Here is a 12819-nt window from a genome sequence, read left to right on the forward strand (position 1 = left end):
CCATGAGTTGTTATTTTTGGTATAACAACCTGTTGCTGACAGAAAGATTCAGTTTCCTTCCACATATCCCATCCTTGTTGCACTTGATCAGGTTAATAATCACTTGCAGGAGCTTTTAACTTAGCTGATATTTCCTTTTGAGAAGTTGCTTTTCTTAAATAAGAGTTCATCCCATCAGATACTCTGGAACGAGAGCAGCCTTTCACGTTCATTTTCAGGCAGTGGCAAACTCATCAGTGACTCATGATTTTGCTTCATGACATGAGCCATGAGTTTTATTAATTGTTACAAGTTAGATTTGACATCAGTGGCATTTTAATTTAATTTCATGAGCTCTTTCAGCATTTCCATTGACTTCTTAGCTTGTTTACATTGAGAGTGTTTTGACTTCTGACAAGTTTCAATGACTGCACCATGCCTTTTTCAGTGGGTCTGATAACTAGTGTTTCCTTTTCAGAATCCTATTCAACATCGACATCCTGTGGCTGAACATCGGAATTGACAGATAGACCAGAGCTCTTTTCTCTGCAAATGAGTCCAAGTACCACCCAAACTAGCCGCACGTTTATCCAATCAGGTGCATTCATTGAGGCTACTAAATGCGTAACTGGGTGTAGAAGTCCAGGAGAAAATCCCAAAAAGCTCAATTTGTTGTTTGGTATATGCCCATCAAACTGTGAGTCTAGTGCTCCAGCACAATGCTTAGTGTCCTCGCCTGAAGCAGCGGAGTAAACGTAGAGTATGCCTTCCCACCCATTTCCCTGCGACATGATTGGCTGTTTGTCATATTTTTTTTTTTTCCTTCTCTTTAATGTCTGGTGGCAACTAGCGTTCAAGGTTCATTACTGCCCCCTTTAGTGTTTGGGTTGTGTAATTACAGGCTTTAATCAAACATTTGTTATATTTATGTAAAAAAAAAAAAAATCCTGATAATTATAGTAACTGTTTTATCGAGGGCCGAGCCCAGCTAACCTCCTGCAGAAACTCATTCCGGCCGCCTGTATCAGCAATCTTATTCTTTCAGACTCAGCTACCTCTTCACCACAACAGTTCAGTACAAATGCACACATTTCTGCCAATCCACCTGTCAATATCTCACCCTCCTTCGTGAGCAACACCACAAGATACTTAAACTCCTTTTTGAAGCACTCTTACAATTCTCATCAGTCCTCTCAAAGTGCTGTGATCAGAGTGCAGCATCAATAAACTTTTCTTCTGATTGCAATGCACCACTTGATATCTGCAGAAATGTAAATTTCAAGCCAGCTTAATTATTTTGGCTGTAGAAAATATCTGAGACCAAACAAAATACTAAAAGATCTTTAGAATAATTGTCTTTAAAAAGAAAATGTAAGTAACCATTTCTTTTTTTCCCCGAATGATTGCTTCACATATTGAAGTAACAAGTTTCTCAAGAGTAACCTTCAGAAGCAAAGCTTAATCTTTAAATGTATTTATTTTTTTAACATCATATTACATACATTGAACCAAATATATTACACTGATGCAACCATTTTAGAACTTTGTAAAGGAAAAATAACAGTATGTTGCTCTTGCATGCCAGCACTCTTCAAAGGTGCACATGGGGCATAGGGGACAAATATACAAAAGTCCTATCTTTTTTTTTATTCATTGAATGTACCTTATTTGAATGTCCCATCATTTTAAACATCTTATAGACAGTTAATCTGAGGCAGAGTAAGTGCGGATCCTTACCCAGTGGGCAGAAGCGTTAGGAAGATTTACTAAAGAATAATTTGGTTTTTGAAGCTGCGATTGAGGTCTTTGTGTGGGAGGACAATTGAGTTGAGAATGATCACCTCAGAGGGGATGGTCACGTTACAACCTGAACAGAAAAAGAAAGGCTGTATTCAGTCTGTACAGTATTTTAAAGTAAAAAAGGACATAACACATTATATTTCAGCTGTAACTCAAACCTCTTATTTGTGAGAAAATGAAGAGACAAATGTATGCTCAATTGTGTCTTCTAATCTGTGAAAGTTTCTGGGATGACCATACTTACCCAAAATAGTAATGGAGGGTGTGAGTTTTCCCTCTCTGAAGAGGGTCTCACTGTCAATCTTTGCAAAGGGATCATTAGGGTTGGGGTCACTTGGCGTGCCTTCTACTCTTGCCCACTTGCCAATGGTGCTGTCCCATCCAACAATGCTGTTCAAAACACAGCAATGGTCCTACAGAAACAGCAAAATGACAGAAAATATATTCAGTTCAAATGTTTTAATCCCATGTCTCTTTGGAAATATCTTTTGTGATTGAGGAGCTAATTGTTTTCCTTTTTCTTTTGTAGGTAGGGTTATATAAGGCACTCATCAATAGTAGGTGTACTACTAAAGGAGCCATATGTAATTCTGACACCTAGCGTTTAAAATGGGTACTGCAGTCCACTGCAAAACATTGAGGAGAGCCGTTTCCCCTTGCCTCCTCCTTCCTAATGTTGATGTGCACACAGGTTAGCTTCAGTGTTTAACTAGCTCTGCATCCGTCTTCAAACCTTTCTGCGTTCTAACCTCTCTCCATCTTATTATAAAAATGCAGAGGCTTTCTAGGTTGGGTAGAATCAGTTATATCTGAACCAGTTTGCTTGCACGCTTCCATCTCTGCAACACGTGTTGGTTTGCTTTTTGCCTAGTAAACCGATGCACGTCAAAAACAGCTGTATGGGATACCTTTAAACCACTTACATGCCCCTGTCAAAATAAAACAGACCCTTCTGTTCCAAAATGTAAACTTGGGAGGACTTACTGTTGCATTGTTGTGAGAGAAACAATATTAAAACATTGCATGTTTAGCATCCTTAATGTCTGATGATATAGTAAGGTAATTTTATTATTTCATGAGGTAGATATCTTACATAATGGTACTTTAAATTAAAAAAACACTGTAGTGTAAGTATGCACTACATAATTTCCCCCCCAAAACTTTACCGGTCTTACCTTCAGAACTGTGTTTCTATCTGTATGATTGCCCTGTATTTAAACGCATGGCATAAAGGAATACAGGACCATTGTACAGACCAAAGCATAGTACTAAAGAAAGGCGTTGGCGTATTGTTAGACCACATAAATTACGTTAGGTAATACCCCCACTTGTGAATTTTGAAGTTTTTACGCGGACTTAAAAAGGTGGTTGCTAACAAGTGGCTAAATGTGACTACAGTGGTTGTCGGGGACATTAAACGTCATCACTCCGGACACAGAGGCCGGGAACTCTCTCACTAGTCGGAGATGTCTCCTGTAGGTTTAATCTTTAGGTTAAGGCAAATATTAGGTTAATAAACAATTTATTAAGTTACGTGGATTAGTTTATCGGGGATCGTCTGAAGCATAACGGTAGTGACATCAATATCATCCGACTGTGGTTTAGTTCGCTATAGCATAACGTTAGCTTTTTACTTCTGTCAGCTGCATTAACGCTTCAAACATCATAAACGGGGCCAGGAGTTTTTAGCTGTAGGTGTACCTGATGGTTGATATTTTCAGCTAAGTGCTATTCAGCTAAAACCTTAAACCAACAATAAAATGTAAGCGTTTTTTTCTTCTTCTTTGGCCTCCCTCATAAAAGCAGTGATAAAAAGCTAATTAACAAGAGCTCACCTGTAGAGTTGCACCATGGAGTATTATGGACTCTCTTACTCGCACTCCAGCGCCAATAGTCACTCCGGTGCCAATGGAGACATTAGGACCCAACTGGTAAAAAAAAAAAGAAAACAGCTTACTTTTTTCACAATCCCAACAGCATTTATTTAAATAAATAAAACGTAGTTGTGTATAATTGCTTACCATAGCAGTGGGGTCAATAGTGGCTGTAGGATGAATATAGACATTGCCTTGAGGAATGAAAGGAAGTATGAATTATTATGTCTCCAACAAATAAATAATGCAAGAGAAGATTAATAATAGTACCACTTATTTTGGGTCCTCCAGCTTTATCTGAGGCCAGTCTTTCAGGATGAGATGTGTGGTACTGGTTGAGGTACAATCGGCTGGCATAAATGGCAGAACTGCGAAAAGATAAAAAAGGAAAACTTTTTGAAGGCATTATATTTCAGCTGTAGTTCAAACTCCTGGCTTACAGAGTTTATTGTTTGTGGGAACACACAATATTTATTTTCAATCAAGGCAGTGAGATATGATTTGAAAATAACATTTACAAATATTGATGCCTTGAAAATGGCACATTTTTTAAAATATATTTTAGGCTAGGTGAGAAGCTTGCATCTATCTAAAGTCCAATATGTCTTTATTGGTAAAATTTTACTGGTTAAAGGGTATGTTTCAAGAAATGTTTTAGGCTCTAGTTAATGTGACAATATTCATGGTATATGCACTCACCCTGCAGATTTAATCTGGCTCCAGAAGCTGAGGGTTTTATATACAAAGAGCTTGCCCTGTCCTGCGAGTGAAGTGAAAATGTCCTGCTCCAGCCTGATGACCTCCGCTCTGTGCCATCCATTGGTTGGCTCCTCTCTAGAAGAGACAATTTAACAGTTTACCTGCTTGGGAAACACTCTTCAATTACTGAATTTAAAAAAATAAAGTCACATACAAAATTGAAATTCAGTAAGTACTATAAACTTTAAATTCCACTTACTTAAATTTCAGTGAATCATAAAAACAATTGCAAAAAGACAGAAGAGCAGAAAAAATCCCCCCTACAAACACACCAGACGTACAAAAAGTAGAAAAATGTATTCAATTTGTAAACACACAAAAGGAGTGCCTACAAGTTCATTTTCTCTCAAATATCTTATTGTCTTCAGCAACAACCTGTTGGTCAATGCCATGAAATAGTTAAATAGTTGCCTTTTAGTAGTCAGCACCTCTCCACAAGAAAATGTTCACTCATACTGATCATCTAGTCAATTTTATGCACCAATTAGGGCGCGGTCACACTGGCCATCCGTACCGTGCCCAAGCACACTTCAACCCTAAAGTCCAGTTCGTTTGACCAGTGTGACCGCTCCGTATCGTGCTCAGGCACGGTACACTTCCTTGGCTTTGGCACACTTTGGAGAGGTGTGCTTCAACACGGTACACTTCATGCACGAGCACAAGCACGCGGGTAAACAATGCTGACAGCCTTCATTATGGAGAAATCCAGAGTTTCATGTCTGTATCTGACTAAAATGACTCAGTATAAACCACAAAGTAGCTGTTATGTTCTCTGTGTTGTCCTCTGATGTGCGGCCGTGTGTCTCTTTTAGTTATTTATGTATCTGATACGGCACGGTACGGATGGCCAGTGTGACCGCGCCCTTAGTGTCTTTTTCCAAGGATTTTAATATTATGGTCTAGTCTTGTGTCCTCTTTTCTGTCTTTTTTAAAATCGCTTTATTTATTTAATTTAGCTGTTAAATCACTTTTAATAATTGGAAACAATACGAACATTTAAACAGAATCCAGGATGAGATTAAAATTTCTGTGTATTCGGGAAAAAGTGACATTTGTGTTTTGACTGAAATCTTGATTTTTATCAAAAGAGGGGCATAGCACGTTTCATACAGTCACACAAACAACACAATTCCCATTTGAAAATGCATATGGTTGATATTTAACATGAGACACTGCACATGTAGCACATCTCCATGGGTCGCACTGTTCAATAGAACACCTGTTTCACTTTAACAAAGCAGACAAGTGCAGATAACAGACAAAAATAGTTGTGTTGGGGCTTTACTTTTGCAAATATGAAACCACACATACTTTTGGCACATCATCTTTACACTGTCAGAAAACATCAGCACCCTGAAAAGATACTGCAAGAAACTGTGGCTTTTACCAAGAAAGAACCACACTGACTTGGAGGAAGTTGTGTCTTCAGAGGAAAAGACTTTAAGAGTTCTACTTTCATCATTTTCGCACAGGCTGGTCTCGAACTTGTTAATTTACCAGATTATTCTCGTAAATTTATGACGTTATTCTCATAAATTTACGATTTTAATCTCAAAATAAAAAAAATTCATGTGACCCTAATCCTCCTCCTCCGTAGTTTTTTGTTATCGTCATGATAATCATCATTATTTCAGGTATTTCACATGTTTAAAATGTCTTCTACTATATTAAAGCCCATTTCCTCTCTACATGTCATTTTGCTGGTTTTTTAATGGATGTATTGCATTGTCAGGGACAATAAAGATTTTACAAAGCAAAATCCAAATGTCCTGTAACCTATTTTAACATATACCCACTTTTAAGCTTTTGGATATTCAGTTGGGCTCTGACCAAGAGGCAAAGATAGACTTTGAATATGAAGCTAGAGCCAACTGCTTGTTAATTTAGCTCAGCATAAATACCTGAAAGATGTGGAAATATCTATCCTGAGGTAAAAAAAAAATCCACCTGCCAGTTGCTCTAAAGTTCACTTTCTAACATCTCATATCACATTTATTTAATAGGAAGAAAAACTTAAATCTGAAAACATGTCAGAGTGTCTGAGCAGTTGACAGGAACTGAGAATACAGAGCATAATCTGCTGTAGAACAACAAATAGTTATCTTCTATTTTCATGCAGACAAATAAAATGAACATTATCTGTGATCCAAGGAGGTTGTGGTAGATGGATTTTTATTTACTTTGAACAAAGCAAGGCTAGGTATTTCTCACTGCTTCTAATATTGTTTTACTTACTAAGATCTAATGGCTGTATCTTCTTATTTATTAAAAATGGGGCAAAAATCTTGTTGCCTTTTTGTCAAAACATATTTCCAAATATTTCAAACTTTTCCGTTAGGCCCATGACTTCAAAAGTTAAGCCTATTTCAAAGAGAACATTTACCAAATACAACTATATTGTGTAATAAATAAATAATTACCACCAAACTGCGTGCAAAATGGGTGTTTAATGTTGGGGTAAAACTGGCGCAGGCAACAGCAATAAAGCAAACTATCCCATCTCAATCCACTAAGTGCTCTCAAACTACACCATGCAGCCTGAATGTACCCACTTACCCATCATATGGATAGCTGATGATTGAGTGAGGAAAAGAAATCATGGCAGAAAGGATAGGGGAAGGGAAAAAAGACAAATGAAGAGCGCCAAAGAAATTGAATAAATGGTATTATCATGCAGTCACAAACAGATGCACATGCTGGATGGTTTCAACTCACAACAACATGTCCTGTTGATTCTTTTGAAAGACAGTGCCGATATGCTGGAAGATGTCTGGGGTAAAGAGGTATATTCCACAGTTCACGATGTCACTCACAAATGTACTTGGCTTTTCAACATAATGCAAGACCTGAATAAAAAAAAGGAGTGTTTCAGTAATAGTTAGAAGCTTGGAGGTAAAACAGTTGGGAGGATATAATCAGGGATATAAGATTGAAAGGGTTAAATACCTCATTTGTTTCCTCGTTTTCAACAATACAGCCGTAATTCATGGATTGCTTTCTGTTTGACTGAAAAGAGAGGAACGGTAATAACATTTAGTGGACATTCAATTTTGGAATCAAGTAAGTAAAATGCAATATTTTTTCTCCATTTTACTTTGACCACATTTAAAAAGGTCACTATAGAGTGTTGCAACTATCAGTAATGAAATCTCACAGTTGTTGCAAGAATAACAAAACTGTTTGGTTCTCCGTGTTCCTTCTGGAAGCTGAGCATCTCTTGGAGAGGAAATGCTGAGCAAACATCAGCATTCAAAACAAAGAAAGCCTCTGGACTGCCAGAAACAATTTGATCTCGGAAGTGATAGATGCCCCCACCAGTCCCCAGGGCTGCATACTCCTGCAAATACCTGTGGTAAAAAAGAATCAGAAATATCAGCATACCTGCAATAATTCAGCAGTGTTAGTGCACTACAGCATACACTTGCACAGAAAACATTAAGTTATAATGCAAAAATTAGGAATAGACTAAGTGGTTCTTAAAATACCAAATTCAATAAAGAAAGTGATTCATAACTCATCACAATTCATGTGATTTTTTATTTTTTTTTATTTTTTACAATTTTGTAGAAAGAAAATGTTGAACTGTAAACATATATTTAGGAAACTTGACACCAGAGTAGTTCATTTTCATACTTTATCCCTCATAACTCACCCTTAAATAAGTTAGAAGCTAGTCTGCTAATAATGTTAAGTATGCAAGAAACAAACTGTTTGATAAAGTAGCTAAGAGCCTGTTTTTTTTGCCTGGTTTTGAACTCTTTTTTTTTTTTTTTTTACCTGATAGATATTTTGAACTCCTGCTGTGCATTTAACAGGAACCTTGTCAGTTCTTCATTTGGCTGATAAAAGCCGATGAGCAAAATCTCCTTCAAATTTGGCACCTTGAAAAACAGACAAATTAATTACTAACGTCAACCAGCACATGGGACAACAAGGTCTTTGAGGAGTACATACAATATAAACATAAGACATTGGATGCTATAAAGGGTCATACATTTTAACAGAAAAATCAAATGAAACAATAATTGCAAAAATGCGTACACTAATTTAAATCAGTAATTTGAGTACATAATTGCAATGTTATCATTAAACAAGCATACTTTAACAATTGCCCTATATCTTAAAGTCTATTAATACTTAAAAGAACAATGACTTATTGCGATGCCTCTCACCTTGGCACATGCTGCAATATGATGTTGCAGCATGGGAACACCAGCTACTGGAAACAAGGGTTTAGGGACTTCAAATGACAGTGGTCTGAACCTCGTGCCTGCAGAGAAATAAAGGTCATTTTACATCTGATTACGTTTTTCCAGTGTTTCAACGATCTATCAAACCTCAAAGGCTTTATATGCGATTTTTTGATCCAGCAGATGTCGCCCTTGAGCACCAGCATGAAACCAAAACAACTCGCGGTGCATTGTTGTGTTAGCATGCTCTTTATTATGCTCGTATCTTCACACTGCATGTAAATTTACCTGAAATGAGCGTGATCTAGAAACACAGTTAAACAGTGAGTACAGTATGTTATTCTTCTTTTCTCTAGTCCCTCAATTAAACAACTTTTATACACGAGGGGAGGAGTCAGCCGGCCGTCAGGGCGATGTAAACAAACTGAAGATAGGACTCTGAAAATTCTGAAAACATCACAGACAGTGGGACTCTGGTGTTACACCCATTGTAACTGCGGTCAAGCCAGCCGCTCCTCGCTTTTACATGGTGAAGTGAGCCGCCCATAAATTTGAAGTGCCCACGTATTCTGATCTTTATGGTAAATGTTCCGGACTCCAGAGCGAGCAGAGAGAGAGAGCGATGAAGTGAAGTGCTAAATGCCTAGGTCTTACCATAAAACTGACTATGAGATATACGTGTATGAAACGGGAGCAAACAAAATACTGTTCAGGGAATAGCTTCGGAGGTCGGTGAAATTAGTTTGAGAATAATACTGCGAGTCTGCAATAACTTCCGTTTTTCAAAATAAGGTGTTTTCCTGGGAAAACAATATAAAAATATATGTTCTTCCATAAGTAGACAATGATTCTGATATGGGTGGACTTAGTACTTCCTAGACTACGTGCACAAGTAATATGAAGTACTTTTACTGTGTACTTTTTGTGAAATCCATTGTCAAAGTCCATTATAAAGCACGATAATGAGTCTTTTTTATGAATTTGATGTCTTGTAAAAAATAATTTTTCCATAAGTAGAAAATGATTCTGATATGGTTGTGTACTGTCAGAAGACAAGTACAGTGTACTTCCATTATCCACTGTCAAGGTCCCTTATAAATCAATGTCAATAAAATAAATCTTTGTCAGTGGATTTCTCAAAAAGTGCACAGTAAAAGTACTTCATATTACTTGTGCATGTAGTCTAGGAAGTACTAAGTCCAACCATATCAGAATCATTTTCTACTTATAGACGAATTATTTTTTACAAGACATCAAAGTCATAAAAAAGACTCATTATCGTGATTTATAAAGGGACTTTGACAGTGGATGTCTCAAAAAGTACACAGTAAAAGTACTTCATAGTACAGGTGCATGTAGTATAGGAAGTACGAAGTCCAACCATATCAGAATCATTTTCTACTTATGGAAGAATTATTTTTTACAAGACACCAAAGTCAGAAAAACAAGCAGCATATAATAGGCTATCTAACATAAACTCACTGTAGTTGACACAAGTTCTGTGTGAATATAAATAAGTTTGTTTTTATAGAGGTGTCTCTTATGCCATGTATTGGGCTTGACTAGGCTTGTTAGCTTTAGCAACATAGCTTCGCTCGAACGAAGTACAGATTACTTTAAACACACGGTAACGAGGAATTTCTTTCTCACCTTTCTGTGGGCCTCCGATCAAAATAACAGCCTTCAACATCTTGATCGAAAAGCTGTGAACTGTCAGAAGACAGTCTCACCAGAAGAAAAATGAGTGTTTGGTGACGTATCAGTATCTGACGCTTCCTTCTTCTTCTTCTTCTTCTTTGAGAATCTATTGCGGTTGTCAAACAATGAATTGGTGCATTTCCGCCACCTACTGGTAGTGTGGATCAGAATGTCTATACCGCTTTTCTGTAAATGAAAAAGATAATATTACAAAGGTTATATTCTCAATCAACTTATTTGTCTAAGATACTGCAATAAAATCCTATAGCCCTAATTGCAGAGTTCTCCTGACGAATGTTGATTAAAATGTTCTTCTTTTCTAATAATGTGAGATCTATTGTGGCAGCAGGCAGTATCCAAGGTTGTATTGCTGGTAAAGGTACTGTTGGACTAATGTTTAAATTGGTCTACTCTAAGTTCTGCTCCTTTCTGTGTCTCTGTCTATCCAAAGCTATTTGTTTCCTTCTTCTCCTATTCCCAACAAGGTTTTAAAGTTTCCTATGTTGGGTGATCTTGATTATGGCCCTGTAAATTAAACCAGCAAGTGACACAGCAGGTATTTTATCTATAAGGAAGAAAACAATCCTTGAGATTGTCTTTACGTCCCTCTTTAATGCCAGTGACCTGTAGGTTACAGTGCCGTGAGCGGGCTTCGAGGTCGTCGGAGACATATATAACAATATTATTGGAGAGCAGGTCAAAAACCACATCTGTAAGCGAAAACAAAAGCCCTTTGAGTTAGGTGATAAGGCCGATAGGCTGCTTGCCAGATGGCCAAGGAGGGGCATGCAGGCTGACAGGGCCATACATAAAATCTCTTCACCTACTGGAGAAATAATAACAGATCCAAAACTAAACAATTTGTTAGTTCTTTCAGCCAGCTGTACACCCTTTAAGTCTAAAGCCACTGAGGCTGACATTGCTTACTTTCTCAATGTGTTAGATATCCCTGTTCTTGTTGACCTGGCTAGGCAGGAAATGGAATCTGAATTTGCACTGGAAGAAATCAAAGCCGCCATTCGTTCATTTCTTAATGGCAAAGCATGAAGCCCGGATGGCTTTTGAGTTTTGTAAAGTCCACATAGACACGGTTGCCTCTCTTTTACTCTGTATGGTAGATGTCTCTCTTAATGACAGTATTTTTCCAAAAACATTGTATGATTCTCACATCTGTCTTCTTCTGAAAAAAAGATAGGGACAGAACTGCTAGGGGTGGCAGCAAGCAGCCCCAACACGCGACTGCCCCACCGCCGGGAGATGTACTGGTATAGGTGGAAAAAACGTCAGTGAACGTTTCCAGCTGATGACCCTGCAGCTGAACAAAAAGGCACAGTGGGAGCTGCAAAAGGCTGAAAATGCCAAGCAGAAATAACATCTAACCTTCACAAGATACTTACTCCACTCAACTCATCAACACAAACACTGGGTTTGAGCTTTTCCAAATCCTCATTGACAGGAATACCTTTTCATCAGTCCTCACACCACTCTCCAGCTGAGGAAACACTCCACAGTTATCCCCATCCCCAAGAAAAGCCCCGCCAAATCTCTGAACGACCTCAGGCCTGTGGCCCTCACGTCTCTGGTGATGAAGTCCATGGAGAGGATCATAAAACCACACACTATCAGGGAGAGTATGGAAACCAGACAGCTATCATTAGGAGTGACTCTAACAGTCATAAATAGATAGCCTAAACATTATTACTGTACTAAAACGGCTAGAACAGATAAGTACACAGGCAACAACCGCTCACAAGGCCAGGGTCCAAAAGAGAGAGCAAAAACAAGTACTAGAATATCCTCAGAGTATGCCAAAACAGCAGTGGTTAGTTGGCTGACGGCCGATGACGGGCCAAACCCAAGCCTCTAAAACAAAACATATACATGAACGAGATATTTAGTAATATATTTTCAGGATTACAGCTGACTTTTTAAATTGGTCCAAAATATATGCATACCAAACTGTTAGTGTATGGGCACAGCCTCATGAACCGCTGAGGGTGAGGTCAAAGTCTGCGGCTCATTAACACTGCTGCATACAATAAACAAATCAGCTGGGAGCGGAGACACAGAGTCAGACAAGAAGGGTTAGTAAGACAACTACCGAGAGAATGGATTATCTTTTGCATATGCATAAATTAGGTTACGCTCCCAGGTTGACGGAAGTTAATGCAGTGGCAAAAATAACCCAGCTGTCAATTTTGAATACACAGCTTTAATGTTTCCTTTCATACTTCCTCATTAAAACATAACCTAAAGTTATACAGTCTACCGTTGGGTGGTATGCATAAATCAAAGATATGCAAATAGATATGGAAACTTTTTAGTCAACAATCTCCCTGGGATAAGCCCTTCTCCACGATAAATAGAGTACAGAGAAATGAATGAACCCGCATGAACCTCCTCAAGAGATTAAAGGTTCAGTTTTTTGCAGTGTTGGCCATTTCCCCGAAATACAGGGGTTCCACTTTATTTACTTAATTAAAACATATTGAAAAAAGCACCATAAATGATCATAAAAG

The 12819-nt window shown here is 38.0% G+C and overlaps 1 protein-coding gene across 2 annotated transcripts; it reads right to left on the reverse strand.

Moving 5' to 3' along the window:
- Positions 1-1437: 1437 nt before the first annotated feature.
- On the reverse strand, positions 1438-10390 carry gmppaa (GDP-mannose pyrophosphorylase Aa). Of its 2 annotated transcripts, XM_061054112.1 has the most exons (13): positions 10253-10390; positions 8585-8682; positions 8190-8293; positions 7567-7759; positions 7359-7418; positions 7128-7258; positions 6969-6983; positions 4353-4487; positions 3924-4021; positions 3801-3847; positions 3615-3707; positions 2024-2192; positions 1438-1846 (listed from the first exon to the last, which is right to left on the reverse strand). In XM_061054112.1, the coding sequence occupies exons 1-13, from the start codon at positions 10290-10292 to the stop codon at positions 1746-1748; spliced, it is 1284 nt and encodes a 427-aa protein (XP_060910095.1). In that variant the 5' UTR covers positions 10293-10390; the 3' UTR covers positions 1438-1745. The 2 variants fall into 2 exon arrangements, with proteins under 2 accessions (XP_060910095.1, XP_060910096.1); XM_061054113.1 differs by lacking the exon at positions 6969-6983.
- Between the last annotated feature and the right edge of the window lie 2429 nt (positions 10391-12819).

The sequence above is a fragment of the Labrus mixtus genome, chromosome 13, assembly GCF_963584025.1.
Source record: "Labrus mixtus chromosome 13, fLabMix1.1, whole genome shotgun sequence".
NCBI lineage: Eukaryota > Metazoa > Chordata > Actinopteri > Labriformes > Labridae > Labrus > Labrus mixtus.